Below are 21,762 nucleotides of genomic sequence, written 5' to 3' on the forward strand. Positions count from 1 at the left end.
GGGCCATGTTCCTATATGTAAACTTATTTTGTTTACAATTTTTATGTTATTTCCACTGCTCATAAGCAAAAATAATATTCAATTTATCATATTTATTACTATTTTCAGAAGAAGAGAGGCGGAGAAAAATTTGATATTGCAAATAAATTTCCAGGAAGGGATTGTAGGATGTACATGAGAACTGCATGCATAAAATTAGATACTTTTATTATTTACCAGTTGATGATTTACAGATGCTGGGGTAATATTGTAGTAAGAACAGGAGAAGCAGTAATTTTCTCAGCAGTTCGCGCACATTATACATGCTTCGTTTTTACAATTACATGGTTGTTTTAAAGTTTCTGTACAAAAACAAACCTACTTTACATTCACAAAAGGTTCTCACTCATGGCTCAGTTTGCAAACAAACCACACTTAACACATCATTTTGCTAGATATTGGTGAGGATAGCTGGTGATATAAGATAGAATGTATTTCAGTGTAGATTTCTCAGGATATGATTAACTTTTTTCTCTTTCTGAGATAAGAGCAGCTTTGAAGCTCCTTAATCTTTAGCTGATGATAAAATTGGATATCACAGGCTTGTGCTTGTGGAGTGCATGTAGGGGGAATCACTTTAATACCACATCACGATGATCCTTCTTCATTTTTTAACATCTCCTTGTATAGTTGTGAATTTGTTTATCCTCCCCACGAGCCAGCTAACAAAAGAAATTTTCCTGCATGTGGAGTTTCATCACATCAAATACAACATATGAACATAGTCATGGTTTATTTGCAGTGTAAGAAATGTAAAAATTGAAAAAAATAAAAATAAATTTCCTTATAGGGACTCAATCCCGTGATCCTCGTTTTATCATTCTGTATTCATTCCGATTTGCCAACCACTGCTGAGAACCTGCTCTAACATAAATGGCTCATGTGTCACCAGTCCATGTGAAAAATTCCATTTTTTATGAACTCTTGACCATCTGGAGCTCTCACCCCTCACTCCTATTATTTTCATTTCTGACAAAGCCCTGCATGAACCATAAATTTGGAAGAAATTGGTGATGACAAGTAGGTGTTGTCCCCATATGAAATATTTAAAATGACATTGTCATCAAGTCCCATTGTTAAACTGTAATCTGCCTACAAAACAATGTATTAATAAAACTCATTTTTAGTCATGCTACACAGCGTTTAGTAAATTTCAAATGTATTTGTCAAATTATCATTTCTGCTGGAATGTGAAGATTAATTTATTTCGTAGACATTGCAAATTAAGTGGGGTTAGGAGCTGATTTAGAAAGAAGAATTGTCTTTGTGCTTCTAGTTTGCTTACCTCTGTAGCTTGGACATGAATAGACCAGAGTTCACGTCAATCGGAATTCCTTGTGTGTTATCACTGTGAGACATCAACCTCACTATAGTGATGTATGATGGAGAAGCAAAATTATGACAAATACCATTTAATCATATTCGAGACAGAAACACAACATACTTTCCATTAGTCAGCATTGGTTTCTCATTGATAATTTTTATAGAAATAGCTATCCTTTGTGGAAGAGCAGTAAATTTTGAAGCAGGTAATAAGCAAGTTAGTGTCTTATATTGAAGGAGGCTAAAAGTTGTAACCTATTGTGTTTGCCAAAGCAATTCTTCCAGTACTGTGTAATGTGTCCCTTGATTTTCTTTTCTTTTTTTGTAATATCTTGGCTAAAGTGCTTGGAAGACTGATTTATTCTCCTTGTTGAATTTTGTGACCTTTGTTTGTGGAGCGTGTCTAATTTCATAGAAATTGTATTACCAATGAAAATATTTTGAATTCATATCAAAGTTCTTCTCACTCTATTAAAAAATTCTGAAGCATTTAGCTATCCTACAGACATGTTATGAAAGCAGCCTTAGTTAACCCACGTACATTTTTTTTCCTTTATTCTAAATGGAACATGTTGTAACTCCAGAAAAAGTTTATTCATCAGCTCACATTACAACACTGCCCTTTCTTGGTTCTACAAAGATATCATATAAAAGAAATTAGAAAACTCTTAATAATAACCGGGACATGTACCACAAAACACACACTCTTTAGTTGTGTATACCATCTTAGCATCCAAGAGCTCGTACAGAATAAAACAAATAGTATAGAAAATCTTTTATTAACAAAAAATCATGATTTAAATTCCCTCAAGAATGCCATGGTTATCTACTGATGCCTGGGGAGAACCTTCATAGAAATATATAAATTTAACTTACAAATATCACTATATTTGCCATCAGTTAGGTACTTTTATTGGTATAATTTTCACACACTGCAGTACCTTACACCAGTGATAGTATTTTACTAATATTATTTCAATTCTACAATAGAGAACTGAAGCAGCTCATGAAGTCAGTGATTGTCACAGCCTGTGCCATCTGTATTCTTCCCACCACATACCAGCTTTTCTGAATAGTGCAGGTGGGAACTCTTCTTACAGCTTATCCTTTGTTGCCATAAACCCATTGATCACAAACTTCGCTAGTCCATGTACCTACCTGCCCCCGCCCACTTCCCTTCTCCTACTCCAGCTTCACATGCCCTTGCTATCCCTTCCCCCCCCCCCTCCTCCTGTTCCCATTCCTAGTCATCTTATCTCTTCCCCCACACCAGCACTGCCTCCTGATGCTGCACCTAACAGCTCACCATCCTGTGCCTGCCCTGTCCCTGCGGTTTCACACTACAGCATCTTCCCCTATCTCTATCCCTACATTCTATCACCACTCCCCACCCCATGCGACATCACTGCTGACCACAGTTGAACCACAGTGCCTGGAGATGTCAGTGACTATGTTGTGTACATGTTGTGTGTTTAAATATATGTGGGTGTGTGTGTGGGGTGGGGTGGGGGATGTGCATGTGTGTTTGTCCATATCTGAGAAAGATTGTCCAGTAGCTTAGTCCGCTTTGAAGTGTACTTTAAATGTGCAAGTAGTAATCAATCCTGTTTCATTTTTGCTATCCCATTCCAGATTTTTCATTGGTTGAAAACATATCTAATATTATTCTGCAAGGTGTTCCAGACTACAACTATAGGCTCATTTTCATTGACATCAATAAACACAGAAAATGCAGCAAAGAAGCTACTTTGGTGCATTTGATTTTAATTTTGGGTAAATTGTCATACAGGAATATATTTTCTCTCTTGACAGCTGTGCTCTTTTTGTTCCTAAAGTGTTACGGATGTCCAGCTGCTGCTTTTCTTTCTTAGTTTCTTGTGCAAAAGTCTTTCTGACATTGAAAATCTGAAATCCAAGGATCTCATTTTAAAACGTAGCACAGAATTGTAGAATTCAATCAGTGATGTAGATCACTCATTGAAGTCTGACCTCAAGCAAAAAAATACATCAAGATTTTGCAATAATTGCCAAAGAAAGTCCTGTGGTTTAAGGATGACCAACATTGATCTTTGAACGAGTGCGCTTATTTTTTTCCTGCATGTGTAGGCATATGCAGTATTGAGTACCCCATCTTCTATGATAAGTTTTAATGTCTTTAGGAATCAGTTAAATATTTATGTTTTGAAGAATATATTTTTATATGTTTGTTTCAAAAGCTTTAATCAGCAACTGAATGAAGGAATTCATTATAGATATATGTAAGAAAGGGAAGAAATACATTAATTAATTTTATACAACAGACAATTAACTTGTAAGTAACAGAAAGATGACTATAAATTTTAATTTTAATTATTTTATTTTAACTCTATATAAATATACTGTACCTACAATAAATCAATTGCACAAAAGTACTAAATGATGTATCAGTCAGCCTCCTGTTGATGACATGTAACACACATAGGCTCTGTAATCATATGTGCTTGAAAAGTAAACTTATTGCAATTCACACAAACTTCTGTTGTGGAGATGCTTTTTTTTCTGTCCACGCACATGGCAGCGCCCTTTCTTCATCTTCTCTGATGATCGTGGTGTGTCAGTAACTTCTTCTGAAGGGAATTTCCTTTTTAGAAATTCAGAGACATTGATTGGCAGTGATGTAATTTTCAATCTATTTTTTTAGTGTTCATTTGTCAATGCAAACACAATTTTTTTTCAAAAAAAATTGTCAAATTTTGTCAGGTTTTCCTGGTTTGGAAAGTGAATGCAAAATTTGGTAATTTATCCGAGCTATATTTAGCACTGTATGAAATAACACTATAGGCTATCTCCGTAATTCTGGAAACAGAATATCTTGCTATGATTTTGTCCACAGTTTCCACGTCTCCTTTTGTGCGATTGTAATTAATAATAATGCTTACCTGTTTCGGGGTCAATTTCATCTGTATCATGCAGTGTGGACAGGAGTATCACTGAACAATTTCTTTTTGTTAAGTGTGAGATGAGATTTATTACCTGGCGAGCCAAATTTCAAAACTGACAGGTTGGTGTTTTAGAGGCAAAAATTCAGGCAGGATCTTTCTTTTGTCTTGTGAAGAGTGGCTAGAATTGTCAATTTTTTCTCTAACATATCTTCTGCTGACTGGCAGATAGTGTGCCAATTATCAGTGATGACATTTCTCTGTATACCTTCGATGTCATTGACAAGCCTTTTTACAATTTCTGCTGGGCTGTTTGATCCTTGAAATGGGCCATCTGGCTGCTTTCCCACATATACTTCAATATTGCTGGTGCAAAAACTCTTTGTGTCTCACATGGCAAATATTTTTATCATGTATTTGGCAGGTTTGGATGGTATATACTGGATCCAGGAGCAGTGGCCTCTAAATCCAATCAAAATTTCATCGGTTGTCACATATTCCGTAGGATTATATGACCATTTCACATTGACTGCATGGAATGTAAAAGCTTTCTGAGAGCACCTGACTTGTCAAGTTTTTATTTCGAGTGGCAAAAATAAAATGTCGAATAGTGCCATAACTTCACATCTGTCTGTAACTTTACAGTCTCTTGTAGGTTTGTAGTTTGTTCTAAGGTTACAAATATGTTAGTATGAGATACTATCATATCTATCATATTAGATTCAGAAAGCTTGAAAATTGTGTCAGTTTCATTAGAAATATTGTTTGAATAGTGTGTGAGACCAGGTGAAACTTTTATGTTTTTTTACTTAGTTGTTTTTGTTTTGAAGGCTGGTTTTTTATTATGTTGTGATACTTTGTCTTTTCCTAAGATAAACTCAATTTCTGAACTTCTTTCTTCCTCACCCCTACTTTCTTCTTCCTGTTTGGAGTTACTTTCATGATCTTGGTCGCTAAAATAAACTTTTCGTCACTCAGATAATCTTGTCTGTCAGCTAACTCAACAAGTTTTATTGCAGGTCTCTTGGCTTCTTTGAGTTCTTCATGGTTTGCAGCTATATCCTCAAGCTTTATGAATCCTTTGGACCTAGAAACAAATAGATAAAAAAACACTTTGTTGGTTAACAACTCTTACATCACAAAAAAAATACAAAAAAAAATATTTACGTACTTTTTTAAACCTTTGTAATAAATACTTTTGTGAAAAGATATCTTTACGGCTCAATCCTTTGCGTAGACAAAGTGAAAATGGCACACACATTCAAAATTGTCAGAAAGAACAAGTATAACAAGAGTGCAGTGTATGGAGTGCCCCACTACACTTTCCTTGGGAGGCAGTGCAATACTTAGGGCTCTGAGGTGAGGAAGGAGGGCAGGGGAAAGGAAGGGGGCAAGGAGGATCAAGTAAACAAATACCTAGAACGCCAACACTTTGCAGAGCTCTGCGTTATGCTGCAGCACTATGTAATTCCACAATGGGGTACCAATACCCCAGCGTGCCTACTTGAAGGTTAATTGAATATAATTATATTCATATCATTAATTTGAACCCAACAATTACGTTTGTTATTTTCACTATTGCATTTCGAAGTCTTTTCTGTCGTCTTATTTCCTCCTTCTGTTTTTGCCAGTAGTTTCACTTTGTATTTACCTTCTCCTTTTTATCGTAATCTACTATACAATTTTATCCTGCCGATATATACTCAATAATACGTAATACGTAATAATACGTAACCCACTTCCAAACCATAACCAAAAAAAATTTTTTTCCGCTTTCAACACTACCGCTGCTATAAAATCCACCGTTTCTAGTTCACAAACAGTTCCTTTCACCTATTATACAACCTTTTCGGCTAGTTCTAATAACTTTTGCTTTATTTCCATTTCCATTTTTCTCACATCACCGATCATTTTTAGCCGCTTCCCACATGTTTTAATGTCATTATTTCTTCGTCAGACAATTGTTAGCCTCATTTTCATAACCTGCCACCACAAAACCACTCCTTTTAATACATCTACACGTAGTTTTTTCGAAATTTTCCCGAATTTCTCCACCCTTTAACGTGTTTTGGCGGCAACACAACCACCTAGCCTTTATGCACATCGTTGTCTACCTACACAAGTTCACCACAGGATCAACATAGCCCAGCTCTAACCAACACTTTTCCGCCTTTTTTCACACCAGATCTCCATTTGCTTTCTAGTTCACCTTTATCTCTCTCCATATATTTTTATATTTATTTTCATTTTCATTCAGCCTCATGTTACACTTTCCACCTTCTAACACCATGTCACCCTCACAACACCTCCACAACGACCCCATTAAGTTTTATTTACATTCCCTCCGCAAACATGCCTTCGCCCTAGCCAGATTACGCTCCCTTATTTTATTTTCTCAGGCTTGTCTGACTTTTGGCATTACCCCAAAGGCCTCACACTTAAAGTTCCCATCTCTGGCTGCAACCCTTCTATCCATCAGTCCCTATACCAGTTCCAAACTGAACAATCCATTGCCCTCACCCACCTAATCCTTCACCTACACATAAACTCAGCCAATCAACACACCTGTCAACTCCTATCCTTAATAAAAGTCCTCAATCTTTCCTCTCCCACATCCACACCGGCTGTTCAGAGCATCCTCCTACAGGCCAACCGCAAATTAGAACAGCATGCCACCCTCCACCTTAAAAAACTATCCAATCTCCTGGTTTCCCACCTCTGGAAAGGCAACTCACTCACCCTTCACAACCTTTCCAGCAAACCTCAACCTCCTCTCATTGCACACAAACCCAGTCTCTCCCATCTACTCAATCTCCCACTTCCAGCTCCACTCCCTCCAAAACCTCAAAATTCCAATCAACACAATCTGGAACCACAACACCCTAATTCAGTAGTTAACCTTTCCTCCAAACCTCTCTCCCAATCCGAAACCTCTGTCCTATCCAAAGGCCTCACCTTCAGCCCCACCCACAGATTCAACCAAACAGCCCTCGTCAAAGATTTACTGTCCTACACCCGTACTCTCTGCTGGAAATATCACTTTGCCACGAAGAAAAATGATCCTAATCCTACTCCTAATGATCCAACTCCCCAAGACACTATCCAAATTGAACCCTGCCTGGAACAGTTCCGTCCTCCGTCACAGCGGGACCCACCTCCTCTTCCTCAAAATCACCCTCTCCAAACCTTCCAGGAATTTCTGACTTCCAGCCTTGCCTCTCAATCCTTCTTAAAAAACCTTAATCCTACTACCAACATCACCACTGCTGAGGCCCAGGCTATCCGTGATCTGAAGGCTGACCGATCCATCGTCATTCTTCCGCCAGACAAGGGTTCCACGACCGTGGTACTTGATCGTCTGGAGTATGTGGCTGAGGGACTGTGTCAGCTTTCAGACAACACTACTTACAAAGTTTGCCAAGGTAATCCCATTCCTGATGTCCAGGCGGAGCTTCAAGGAATCCTCAGAACCTTAGTCCCCCTACAAAACCTTTCACCTGACTCCATCAACCTCCTGACCCCACCAACACCCCGCACCCCTACCTTCTACCTCCTTCCTAAAATTCACAAACCCAATCATCCCGGCCGTCCCATTGTAGCTGGTTACCAAGCCCCCACAGAACGCATCTCTGCCTACGTAGATCAACACCTCCAACCCATTACATGGAGTCTCCCATCCTTCATCAAAGACACCAACCACTTTCTCGAACGCCTGGAATCCCTACCCAGTCTGTTACCCCCGGAAACCATCCTTGGCACTTCCTTATACACAAATAATTCGCATGTCCAGGGCCTCACTGCGATGGAGTACTTCCTTTCACGCTGATCACCTGCCACCCTACCTAAAACCTCTTTCCTCATTACCTTAGCCAGCTTCATCCTGACCCACAACTTCTTCACTTTTGAAGGCCAGACATACCAACAATTAAAGGGAACAGCCATGGGTACCAGGATGGCCCCCACGTACGCCAACCTATTCATGGGTCGCTTAGAGGAAGCCTTCTTGGTTACCCAGGCCTGCCAACCCAAAGTTTGGTACAGATTTATTGATGACATTTTCATGATCTGGACTCACAGTGAAGAAGAACTCCAGAATTTCCTCTCCAACCTCAACTTTTTTGGTTCCATCAGATTCACCTGGTCCTAATCCAAATCCCATGCCAATTTCCTTGACATTGACCTCCACCTGTCCAATGGCCAGCTTCACACGTCCGTCCACATCAAACCCACCAACAAGCAACAGTACCTCCATTATGACAGCTGCCACCCATTCCACATCAAACGGTCCCTTCCCTACAGCCTAGGTCTTCGTGGCAAATGAATCGGCTCCAGTCCGGAATCCTTGAACCATTACACCAACAACCTGAAAACAGCTTTCGCATCCCGCAGCTACCCTCCCGACCTGGTACAGAAGCAAATAACCAGAGCCACTTCCTCATCTCCTATAACCCGGAACCTCCCACAGAAGAACCCCAAAAGTGCCCCACTTGTGACAGGATACTTTCTGGGACTGGATCAGACTCTGAATGTGGCTCTCCAGCAGGGATACGACTTCCACAAATCCTGCTCTGAAATGAGATCCATCTTTCATGAAATCCTCCCCACTCCACCAAGAGTGTCTTTCCACCGTCCACCTAACCTTCGCAACCTCTTAGTTCATCCCTATGAAATCCCCAAACCACCTTCCCTACCCTCTGGCTCCTACCCTTGTAACCGCCCCCAGTGTAAAACCTGTTCCATGCACCCTCCCGCCACCACCTACTCCAATCCTGTAACCCGGAAGGTGTACACGATCAAAGGCAGAGCCATATGTGAAAGCACCCACGTGATTTACCAACTGACCTGCCTACACTGTGAAGCCTTCTATGTGGGAATGACCAGCAACAAACTGTCCATTCGCATGAATGGACACAGGCGGACAGTGTTTGTTGGTAATGAGGATCACCCTGTGGCTAAACATGCCTTGGTGCACGGCCAGCACATCTTGGCACAGTGTTACACCGTCTGGGTTATCTGGATACTTCCCACTAACACCAGCCTGTCAGAACTCCGGAGATGGGAACTTGCTCTTCAGCATATCCTCTCTTCTCGCTATCCGCCAGGCCTCAATCTCCGCTAATTTCTAATTTCAATTTGCCGCCGCTCATACCTCACCTGTCTTTCAACAACATCTTTGCCTCTGTACTTCCGCCTCGACTGACATCTCTGCCCAAACTCTTTGCCTTTACAAATGTCTGCTTGTCTGTGTATATGCGGATGGATATGTGTGTGTGTGCGAGTGTATACCTGTCCTTTTTTCCCCCTAAGGTAAGTCTTTCCGCTCCCGGGATTGGAATGACTCCTTACCCTCTCCCTTAAAACCCACATCCTTTCGTCTTTCCCTCTCCTTCCCTCTTTCCTGATGAAGCAACCGTTTGTTGCGAAAGCTTGAATTTTGTGTGTATGTTTGTGTTTGTTTGTGTGTCTATCGACCTGCCAGCGCTTTTGTTTGGTAAGTCTTATCATCTTTGTTTTTAGATATATGAAGGTTAATTGAAGTACACATGCAAAATCTCCGTAGTATTTCATTTTGAAAATGAAATATGGATTTCGGAACTCGCAGAGATACACATTTGATTTTAGTGTATGTTAATGTGTTATCTTCTGATGACTGATATTTATGTCCTGTTTGAAGGGTCCAAATGTGAGACATTTCTGCACAGTTTAGTTTATTTTTAGATCACACTACGGGCAGAGATACCATGTGCAGTTCTGATGTTAACAATGCCTAATAGTTTATGTATATTAGATTTTGGTTTGCTGATAATGCTGGTGGTAGAGTGAGTAGAAATCCAACATAACAACTATGTTGATGAACTGGATGGGAAGTTCGCATGATATAGACACTGTGGGGCAGCAGTATAAACACTGCAGGGTTGTACTAGCTTGGTGAGGAAGGCAGTTTTTCAATAGTGGAAAAATCAGTATTGATAAAGACAGTTGCAGTCAGGGAGATTAATAATCAGTGACAGAAAATAAAGTTGTCCTCACTGACATTCACGTGTTGCATCCTGTAGCTCCGTAACATTTTTCTTTGAATGTTTTACAACATGTAGCAGTCGAACAACATTAGTTTCAATACATCACTAATGACTATATTAATATGCTGAAAGGTGGATCAGAGATGTTAGCTCTAACATTATTGGCAAGTTATTCTGATTGTCTGACCTTTCTGTTTCATTGTTCGTGCTTTGTCTTTTTCCCCAACTGTAGGACTGCCATTTTCAAAAGGTCAAAATTTGCTCAGAAGTCATTGCTTTCTGTTGGCCTTGCCCCTGTTGTGGGAGACACTAAGTTGACACCTTGTCTCACTATTATTAAAGTAAGTAATGAAACTAGAAGGAGAAAGGGGACACCAATAACAATTTGTGGTATTTGATATGGATATGAAAACAAAATACGTATAAAAATTAAGCACTACGTTCTTGAATCTTGTTTCGCCTCTCCTCTCTTTATTAATTTCATAGTAAGAACCTTCAGTTCAGGAAGCTTTTAATACTGTGGATACCCGTGTGCAGATAAAGAGATTCCTACATAAAAATCTATTATCTTGTCTTTCATTTCAGAGTCACATATTTTCTACCATTTTCTCAGTGTGTTGTCTTTATCTAATTTACAACACTAATTTTCATGAAGTCATTACATTCAGGGTGATCTGCTTTGTGCTTAAGTACAGTATTTATATTGGTGCATTTTTCCCTCCTCACTGATTTATATTTTCTACTGTCACTTCATAATTTTTAGCATTTTTTGTCTTCGTTTCAGTATTTTTTTCCATTTGTTTATTCTCCTCCCTTCTTTTTTTGAGAATTTTCTTATTTTTCAGTCTTGCTTACTGTTGTTGCATGCTGTTTTGCCATTGTTTTGTTTTACTGATCTTTCATTCACCCATCCTGCGTATCTATTTTGTAGCCTTCTACTGTTATTTTACTGTTCTGTCACAACTTTTACATGTTTGAATTCCAGAGTCGCTTTGTGGCCTTAGTATGCCATTCCTTTTATTTCAACATTTGGTTTGCGCTTTTTGGACTCTTCTCTTCCTTCCAGGTTGAATCTCATAGGCGTTACCAGCAGATTTTCCTGGATTTGGTGTCCCTTGTCTCTGAGTTGCAGTCATGTATGATACTTACTCGGACCTACATCTCCTTCATTGCTGTTTCTGTAGGCTTAACCACTAAATCAGTTATATATGGATGCAACATGCAGTGCACTAGTTCAGGTAAAGCTTCTCTGCCCGTGTAATCTCCTCTTGACCTGTTAATGGATACTGCATGCTATGAATACACCTATTTCTGGGTGTTCTGAGAGTGATTACTTCATCCCTTTTTTCATGTTAAACTAATTAAGATGTTACCTGCATTTCAGTGTATTCATGATATAAAAGAAATTAAATTTTATTAGTAGTAGCTTGCCACAGATTAAATTAATGATCCATTAATTTAATCACATCAGTAAACATGCTGTAATTAATATATGTAATCATTGCACACACAGTTATTAAATAGGAATGTGTAAATAGAACAAAAATAGATTAAACAGATGTGATAGAATATTATGGCTTTAACATTTTAGGGAACAACAATAGAAATTATTTAAAATTTGACCAAAATTGTACTTCTTCATTAAATTGAGAAGGAAAGAGACAGTTGACATGTGAAAAAAGACTTAAGTGCAAAGAGATCATCACATGTTGTATTATGAACTGGGGCTTGATGAGCTATAAAACTTCTGTACATTTTTTTGTGTTTGCGTGGTTGATGAAATTGATCTTGTTTGTTGAATGTATGATAATATAATTTTACTTTCTGAATCATCTTTTGACAGAGAAACTGGCTCAATCCAGCAACATTCTGAAGCTTTAGTTGGCTTGTTGGAATCATGTTTGAATCACAATTTAAAACCATCCCCAAAAGATGAGGATCCACCTCATGCAAAAATAGCCTCTGATATAATTTCTTGCATTTTTCTGGTAAGTTTTTCTAGAAGTAGAGTAATTGTAGCTTTATTGTTATAATTACACTGACTATGGTATGTATATGTTTGTTTTAGAATTATGGCAAAAAGGATGTAATGAAAAGAGCATTGCCAGTTGCTGTAAAATTCTTGCACAAAGGCAACAAGGAACTTTCTCGTAATATGGCCTCTTATCTTTCGCTTGCAGCTATAGAAAATGCTGACCTTTTATCACAACATATACAACTTATCATTGATTCAATAATATCAGGTTAGTATTAGTCTGTTGTAAGTTACTGTTATGTCTTGTTTAAATGGTGATGATCTCTTATTTCTTTATTGTTCCAGCCCAAAGTATTGTATTACTTTTGTTCACCATGTCATTTCATCTTTGTATAATAAGGTTGTAAATAAAAGAGACTTTGTTGTGACATGCCATTACTCATAAAATACACTCCTGGAAATTGAAATAAGAACACCGTGAATTCATTGTCCCAGGAAGGGGAAACTTTATTGACACATTCCTGGGGTCAGATACATCACATGATCACACTGACAGAACCACAGGCACATAGACACAGGCAACAGAGCATGCACAATGTCGGCACTAGTACAGTGTATATCCACCTTTCGCAGCAATGCAGGCTGCTATTCTCCCATGGAGACGATCGTAGAGATGCTGGATGTAGTCCTGTGGAACGGCTTGCCATGCCATTTCCACCTGGCGCCTCAGTTGGACCAGCGTTCGTGCTGGACGTGCAGACCACGTGAGATGACGCTTCATCCAGTCCCAAACATGCTCAATGGGGGACAGATCCGGAGATCTTGCTGGCCAGGGTAGTTGACTTACACCTTCTAGAGTACGTTGGGTGGCACGGGATACATGCGGACGTGCATTGTCCTGTTGGAACAGCACGTTCCCTTGCCGGTCTAGGTATAGTAGAACGATGGGTTCGATGACGGTTTGGATGTACCGTGCACTATTCAGTGTCCCCTCGACGATCACCAGTGGTGTACGGCCAGTGTAGGAGATCGCTCCCCACACCATGATGCCAGGTGTTGGCCCTGTGTGCCTCGGTCATATGCAGTCCTGATTGTGGCGCTCACCTGCACGGCGCCAAACACGCATACGACCATCATTGGCACCAAGGCAGAAGCGACTCTCATCGCTGAAGACGACTCGTCTCCATTCGTCCCTCCATTCACGCCTGTCGCGACACCACTGGAGGCGGGTTGCACGATGTTGGGGCGTGAGCAGAAGACGGCCTAACGGTGTGCGGGACCGTAGCCCAGCTTCATGGAGATGGTTGCGAATGGTCCTCGCCGATACCCCAGGAGCAACAGTGTCCCTAATTTGCTGGGAAGTGGCGGTGCGGTCCCCTACGGCACTGCGTAGGATCCTACGGTCTTGGCGTGCATCCGTGCGTCGCTGCGGTCCGGTCCCAGGTCGACGGGCACGTGCACCTTCCGCCGACCACTGGCGACAACATCGATGTACTGTGGAGACTTCACGCCCCAAGTGTTGAGCAATTCGGCGGTACGTCCACCCGGCCTCCCGCATGCCCACTATACGCCCTCGCTCAGTCCGTCAACTGCACATACGGTTCACGTCCACGCTGTCGCGGCATGCTACCAGTGTTAAAGACTGCGATGGAGCTCCATATGCCACGGCAAAGTGGCTGACACTGACGGCGGTGTTGCACAAATGCTGCGCAGCTAGCGCCATTCGACGGCCAACACCGCGGTTCCTGGTGTGTCCGCTGTGCCGTGCGTGTGATCATTGCTTGTACAGCCCTCTCGCAGTGTCCGGAGCAAGTATGGTGGGTCTGACACACTGGTGTCAATGTGTTCTTTTTTCCATTTCCAGGAGTGAAGTTATAAAATTATGCTTTGGCAAAGTATAAAATAAAATAAACTATAGACCCTTAATCAGTAGAGGAATAGGTCAGTACTTGAATGAATGAAACAGCTAACTGTTGTACAAAAAGATACTGCAAAAAGTTAACTTAGTCTTGAAGATGCAGACAACTTGGTACTAACATTATCACTGTACACAAATGATGTCTAAGCTGGCCATTCAGCATGAGGGGCTCCAAGGTATCTACAATCCTGGAAATGGAAAAAAGAACACATTGACACCGGTGTGTCAGACCCACCATACTTGCTCCGGACACTGCGAGAGGGCTGTACAAGCAATGATCACACGCACGGCACAGTGGACACACCAGGAACCGCGGTGTTGGCCGTCGAATGGCGCTAGCTGCGCAGCATTTGTGCACCGCCGCCGTCAGTGTCAGCCAGTTTGCCGTGGCATACGGAGCTCCATCGCAGTCTTTAACACTGGTAGCATGCCGCGACAGCGTGGACGTGAACCGTATGTGCAGTTGACGGACTTTGAGCGAGGGCGTATAGTGGGCATGCGGGAGGCCGGGTGGACGTACCGCCGAATTGCTCAACACGTGGGGCGTGAGGTCTCCACAGTACATCGATGTTGTCGCCAGTGGTCGGCGGAAGGTGCACGTGCCCGTCGACCTGGGACCGGACCGCAGCGACGCACGGATGCACGCCAAGACCGTAGGATCCTACGCAGTGCCGTAGGGGACCGCACCGCCACTTCCCAGCAAATTAGGGACACTGTTGCTCCTGGGGTACCGGCGAGGACCATTCGCAACCGTCTCCATGAAGCTGGGCTACGGTCCCGCACACCGTTAGGCCGTCTTCCGCTCACGCCCCAACATCGTGCAGCCCGCCTCCAGTGATGTCGCGACAGGCGTGAATGGAGGGACGAATGGAGACGTGTCGTCTTCAGCGATGAGAGTCGCTTCTGCCTTGGTGCCAATGATGGTCGTATGCGTGTTTGGCGCCGTGCAGGTGAGCGCCACAATCAGGACTGCATACGACCGAGGCACACAGGGCCAACACCCGGCATCATGGTGTGGGGAGCGATCTCCTACACTGGCCGTACACCACTGGTGATCGTCGAGGGGACACTGAATAGTGCACGGTACATCCAAACCGTCATCGAACCCATCGTTCTACCATTCCTAGACCGGCAAGGGAACTTGCTGTTCCAACAGGACAATGCACGTCCGCATGTATCCCGTGCCACCCAACGTGCTCTAGAAGGTGTAAGTCAACTACCCTGGCCAGCAAGATCTCCGGATCTGTCCCCCATTGAGCATGTTTGGGACTGGATGAAGCGTCGTCTCACGCGGTCTGCACGTCCAGCACGAACGCTGGTCCAACTGAGGCGCCAGGTGGAAATGGCATGGCAAGCCGTTCCACAGGACTACATCCAGCATCTCTACGATCGTCTCCATGGGAGAATAGCAGCCTGCATTGCTGCGAAAGGTGGATATACACTGTACTAGTGCCGACATTGTGCATGCTCTGTTGCCTGTGTCTATGTGCCTGTGGTTCTGTCAGTGTGATCATGAGATGTATCTGACCCCAAGAATGTGTCAATAAAGCTTCCCCTTCCTGGGACAATGAATTCACGGTGTTCTTATTTCAATTTCCAGGAGTGTATATTATATCTTCTTGCAATGTTTATGTTCTGGTACCTTGTCTTTCCATTACATTAAAAGAATTTCCTGGATATGTTTCACATGAGAGCTGTCTTTATATTTGGATATGTTTCACATGAAAGCTGTCCATATATTTGCATCATTTTTGGTGCAGTTTGTGTAAGGTAGGAGCAACAACCTAAGTAATATGAACAACAATTTAAATTTCTGAGTGGTTATCATTCCAAACTATGTTTCCCAGACATCAGAAAGGTGCCGCTTCTTCCAGATGATTTTGTGCTGCTTGTAAAACGAAGTTGATCACAGATGCTACTGTGACAATTTACTTCAGCATGTTGATTTTTGACACTCTTATCACTAAGCCAAATTTCTAGCACAAGGTATCAAGGTGGTGGAGTCATTAATGAAGACTTTGCACTGTGTGTCAGCCATGGGGTAGTTATTCTCAGTAGTTGCTTTGTGGGTTTTGTGTTTGATTCTTAAAAGCATGAGATGCTGAAGACACTTTTGTTAGGCATAATATTCAAAACAGTTGGTCAGTAGCCATTTCTTAACACATTATGCATCAAAGCAGCGAAGTAAATTGCAGAACTGGTGGTAATCAAAATACACATTCCTGTTTGTGTCATTTGTCGCAGGAAACAGGCCTTGTGAGGTTGTTTTCATGTTGTTTATGAACAGATATGTATTTATGAAACTGAATTAACCTGCTTCCTAGGGCATCTCACATTCTCCAGAACATTTCACACTGAAAAGTTTCATTTCCATTGAGCTCCCAGAATCTTGTTTCAAAAGGCATGGTGAGATGCTTTATCTCGGTTTGCTAATTGCCGAAACTGGTACCTTCATGTATTTTAAAGAAGTCAGAGGACTGGAGAATGTTAAAATTCCATCACTTATTTGCATCTCAGACTAATTTAACTTTTCCATGAATATTCCGATTTGGTTGTGCATGTCAGCTGTTAGGTGCTCTTTGTCCTGCAATGACAAATTTAAGTAGTCAAGATGCATATTATGTCAGCTAGTAATGGCAGGTCTGATATCTGTTTTAAATCTTTCAAACAGTGCGTTTCTTCCTCTTGTATTTCAAGAAAGAGAGATATTTCCTTACAAATGTCAAATAAAACATCAAGAACTTTTCCCTAATCAGGCAAGCAAACTGTGCTGTGATAAAGTATGTCCCCATACTCCACTTCCATATCGTGATGGAATATTTCAAATTGGTAGTGATTTACACCCTGACACAGCATAAAATTCTCAAAGGTGACAGCACATTTTACTGCATCACCTAGTTCCATTTTTTCAGCGTATTGTGCGTCTTGGTGAATGAAGCAATCGACAGTCAAAATGGTTTTCCTAAATTTGCTTTTGAGTTCATTTTTTAAATGAGAATCAAAATCTCGACAGCCAACTGATCACTTTGGTGCACCATCTGTAGCTACAGAATGGAGCTTATCTCATGGCAAATTCATATTGTCCACTGATTTACAAGCAGTTTCAAAAATATCAAGTACAGATGCAGTTTAATCGAATGGTACTGCATCCGAGAGTTGCCTGCAGCTCAATATTGACACCTCACACTAATATGGAAAAGCCGAGCACAGTTGGATAGATCTGAGCTGTCATCAAGGGTGAGTGAAATTGGAACAAAGCTCTCAACTTTTTTCCGTAGCTGTGTCTCTAAGTCTAGTATCATGTCCACAATTCAACAAGACACTGTTTGCTCCGAAAGGCTAACTCCTTGAATTGCCTGCAGCTTCTTTGGAAACAAACTAATACCATCTGTGATTTTATGAGAGGTCCTACTGAAAGCAGCTTTCCATCCACTGCTGTAATTTGAGTGACTTTGTAGCTTGCTCAGAATGCTGCCTCACTTGCATTTTCTTCACTATCATGCACCTGAAAAGTATAAATGTGTTACAGTACATGAACTACTTCTGCATATTTGTATAACTTCTGTACTAAGAATTCTTTCTTATGCTTACGTCCTGTTGTATGTCACCGTTAAGCTTGGCTACTAGCTCTCTGCGTGCTTCGCCTTGCACCTGCATGCAATGCACTGCATGAAGACATGTATAATTGTGCTGTATATTGTACTTTGTAGCAGAATTAAATTCTTTGAGATATGCAAGACACTGCAAATGTCACTTTCAATTAAGGAGTAGGGCTTCAGTGACTAATCATTGTCCAAAAATGGTTTGTTGCCTCAGTTATGGCTGCTTGTGGGCCAGGGGGTAGAGAGTTTGCTTTCCCCTGCCACTTGTGCTCCCATACACTGCAGTGAGTATTCCAGAGTGTTCCCGCTCTGTGAGTCACTATAGAAACAGCCTGTTATAGATGCTTCTTTCCAGTCCTGAGAAAATGGATCTGTCTCCTAGATATGTAAAGTGAACGCAAACAGTATGGTATTGCTATGATATTGTTATTAGGACTGTCTTATTTGACTTAAGTGGGTAAGCTATCTAAGCCATGTCTTTTGAAATTCCTTTACTTGCCTGTCCCTGCAACTAAGAGTGAAACTTAGAGACAATGCTTTCTTTTTATTATTATTATTATTATTATTATTATTATATTTCTGCGGATGTGATGAAAAAGTATATTTTAGAAATCAAAATCTCTTTCTAAGAAATGGTGGCAATAGTATTTATACCAGATGTGTGAACATTGGCCATATGTACCTTGACAAAAAACAAAACAAAAAAAATTGTTGCAAACTATGAAGAGTGTGAGTTGAGTGTTACATTTAGAGAAAAGGTGTGGTGAAAAGAAACACATAAAGGCAATAAAAAAGGAAAAATGATTATTTAGCATATTTGAAATGAATGTCATATCTGTATGTCATGAGTGCTGATTGTGATAGCATCATACCACCCCTCCAAACTGGAATGAGAGTAATAACCACCACCACAGCAACAGTACTGATAAATCACTTATAGCAATTTCTGTGGCACAACTTCCTTCAAAGTTAATGGATACTGCGCAGTGTGCTGTTCCAGGTTTTTTCCATGAAAGTGACATTTATGGTTGTAGATAATTACTGTTGCTGGCAAGTGAAAGAGTTTTGTACCATCTTTGTAGTGATATAATCCTGTAATATCAAAGGAATTGGTTTGTATTCCATGGACTGGACTATGTCACATTGTGCTGTTGAACTCATAAATTCCTATTATTGTGTTTATTGTTTTGTTTAATAATTTCTGTATTTGACTGTCAAAATTAAATTTTCAATTTTTCATATACAGGAAATTACCCCCTGTGTCGTGTACTTCCACAAATGTATGCTGTTAATAAGGAACCTCTTCACGATCATGTGATGGCACTTGTATCATTGATGCCACTATGTGATAACTCAGAGAAATTGGCACTGTTAAATCTGTTTGCTCTTATCGCAAAAGAGAAGCCACAGGTAAGCATAAGCAACCTTATATTCTTTTTTGATTTTGCAAACTGGCACTTTTTTTCCTCAGTTCTTCACTGATTCCTCATCAGTTCCTCGCTTTGAGCTTCAAATAGATATCTTTCACAGAATATTAAATCCCATAAGGGTTTAGAGCCTGATAAGATGCAAGTCCACTGTTACAGAGTAACAGCAAATAAAACACATTTTGCAGTATGTATCATTTGAATTGCTGTATGCAACCTGGAAGAAATTGTGAGATAGTTTTTTTGCTTGAAAATTTAAAGGGGATATTAAATGAACTTCATTTCATTGTTATTGAGGTCAGTCATCATTATGATGGGATAATTAATTAAGCCGTCTAACTGGTCGAAGATTTTGAAGACAAGTGGGTGAAATACATGACATTCAGTGGTGTGTTATTGTATGGTGGTAAGTGTGAACAGTGAACTGTCTTCTGTGAATGGTTTTCTTGTGCTTCATAAAAAGATAATTTTCCTTGAATAGACTGCTGGTCATTGTCATTAGTTTCCAGTGAAGCAGTTTTCATTTGTTTTGCTCTCAGCGTTGAACAAAATCATATATTGTTTTTTAAAATGAGCAAAATTAAAATGCTAACATCTTATAAAACAACTTGATCAATTGACATTCATATTTAGCTTCATACAGTATGGTTTACTGTAATCACTTGAGAGGTCATCTGTGTTGGGACTGTGTGCTTTGAGTATGTTGTTTGTTGTTGCAGTTGCTGGAACCTAGCTTACCCCAGCTATGCGAGTATTTAAGTGCTGGTCCTACTGCATCAGCTACATTACAAGTATTCTTGGATATGGCAGGAAAAAGACCTCAGCTGTTGCTGGATCACGTACCAAAAATAAAACAAACTGCTGAGAGTTATCCGAATACACTTTGTCTAGCTGCACAAGTCATTTCATCTGTAGGAAAACTGAGCAAGGTTTGTTAGTACACTCCTCTCCTTTTGTTATATTTTTAAGAAAAAAAATATATTCTAATGAAAATCTTGAGTGCTTGGTGCTCTACAGCTTGTAAGTATTTGTTAAAGGATATCTTGTAAACACCATAACATGCATTTAAAATGTTTGATAGCCAGACTGGTATTCAGGTTGAAATGTGTTGTGACAGTGCCACAACATTTAACAGTGCCGCCACGACAGTACGCGCAAACGGCTTTAGAGGCGCTCCGCAACTCGGCTGAGCGCGGGAGCGCCACCTAGCTACGAACGGCGCCGGCCGCATGTCACGGCACAGCAGTCGAATAAGAGATACTGAGTTGTTATCATGTAACCAGCTATTATTTCTAAGTGAGTGTGTTTGAATATCCAAGCAATTATTGGTGATTAAAGGTTATAACACTTTTTGGCGACGAGGTCGGATATTTTCTCTGCGTTGTGGATTTGTGTGTTCGTGACGGGGCAGACATGGAACAGCTTATGCAAGCGCTCATTGAACAACAAACACAGCTGACGGCTGCTATTCAGGCACAACAAACACAGCTGACGGCTGCTATTCAGGCGTTGTCGACGTCACTTACTCATCGTCTGTCTTCCTCTTCTCCGTCTCCATTCCCTACTTACAACGAGGCCGCTGAAGACTGGGAGGATTATGAGAAGTGTTTGCGGCAACACTTCTTGGCTTTCGGCGTTGTCGACGCTCATGTGTAAGTCGTTATTTCTATCTTGGATTTCCCCACGGATCTATCAGCTGCTATCTCAGTTAGCCCCTCTGCGGGAACCTGCCTCTGTCCTTCCAAGAAATGTGTGACTTATTGTCTAACTATTACCAAAAAAACACCCACGTCGTTGCCGCCCGCGCGGCGTTCTACCGGTGTAGTAAACAGCCCCATCAATCTTACCGGGCTTGGGCGGCGGAACTACACGGTCTGAGTAGGAAATGTCAGTTTGTCATGGACACTCATCATGAGTCTTATGCTGATTCAATGGTTAGGGATGCTATTCTACAGCTTGCTCCTGATAAAGAAGTTCGGCAACGTGCCCTACAACTGCCAAAACCGTCGTTGTCGGAAGTTCTAAGCATCGCTCAATCCTTTGAAGTGTCTCACGCTGCTGGCACGCAAATAGATGCGTGGTGTGATGTAGGCGCTGTACAGTCAACTTTCGACACGGACAATTTGCCTGTTTCACAGGAGAAAGAAGATGTGGGGGCGGTTCACTCGAGTAAACAACGTCGCGTTGGGCCACAACACTCGCAGCGAAAACAGCAACCACAGAAGCAGGTTCGTTCCGCACTTCCTTCTTGTCCACGTTGTTTCGTGCAGCATGACAGGGCCGCGTGTCCAAAACGTTGGGCCACGTGTAATTCATGTAGGAAAAAAGGCCACATTGCTTCTGTGTGTCAGTCCCCTAAAGTTCCTGTCGACGAGGACGAGGCATCGGACATGGATGTTAACTGTGTGCTTTCTCAAACAAATAAGTTGTTTGTTACTACTCGTGTTCTGGATAAAGACATTCGCATGCAAGTGGACATTGGCTCTGCAGTAACTCTCATTAATTCTCGCACGTATTTGGAGTTGGGCTCCCCTCCCTTG

General features: G+C 41.3%; 1 protein-coding gene across 3 annotated transcripts in view; it reads left to right on the plus strand.

The window, feature by feature from the left end:
- LOC126175335 (protein melted) overlaps positions 1–21,762 on the plus strand; it is a 256,862-nt gene that overhangs the window by 29,512 nt on the left and 205,588 nt on the right. For 2 of the 3 annotated variants that reach the window (XM_049922055.1, XM_049922054.1), the window contains exons 4-7: positions 12,144–12,288; positions 12,369–12,543; positions 19,042–19,205; positions 19,942–20,151. In XM_049922055.1, coding sequence (XP_049778012.1) covers positions 12,144–12,288; positions 12,369–12,543; positions 19,042–19,205; positions 19,942–20,151 — 694 coding nt within the window. Of the gene's footprint in view, positions 1–11,366; positions 11,539–12,143; positions 12,289–12,368; positions 12,544–19,041; positions 19,206–19,941; positions 20,152–21,762 lie in introns of all 3 variants that reach the window. The other variant, XM_049922056.1, reaches the window with a different exon arrangement.

The sequence above is a fragment of the Schistocerca cancellata genome, chromosome 3 (genome assembly GCF_023864275.1).
Source record: "Schistocerca cancellata isolate TAMUIC-IGC-003103 chromosome 3, iqSchCanc2.1, whole genome shotgun sequence".
Classification (NCBI taxonomy): domain Eukaryota; kingdom Metazoa; phylum Arthropoda; class Insecta; order Orthoptera; family Acrididae; genus Schistocerca; species Schistocerca cancellata.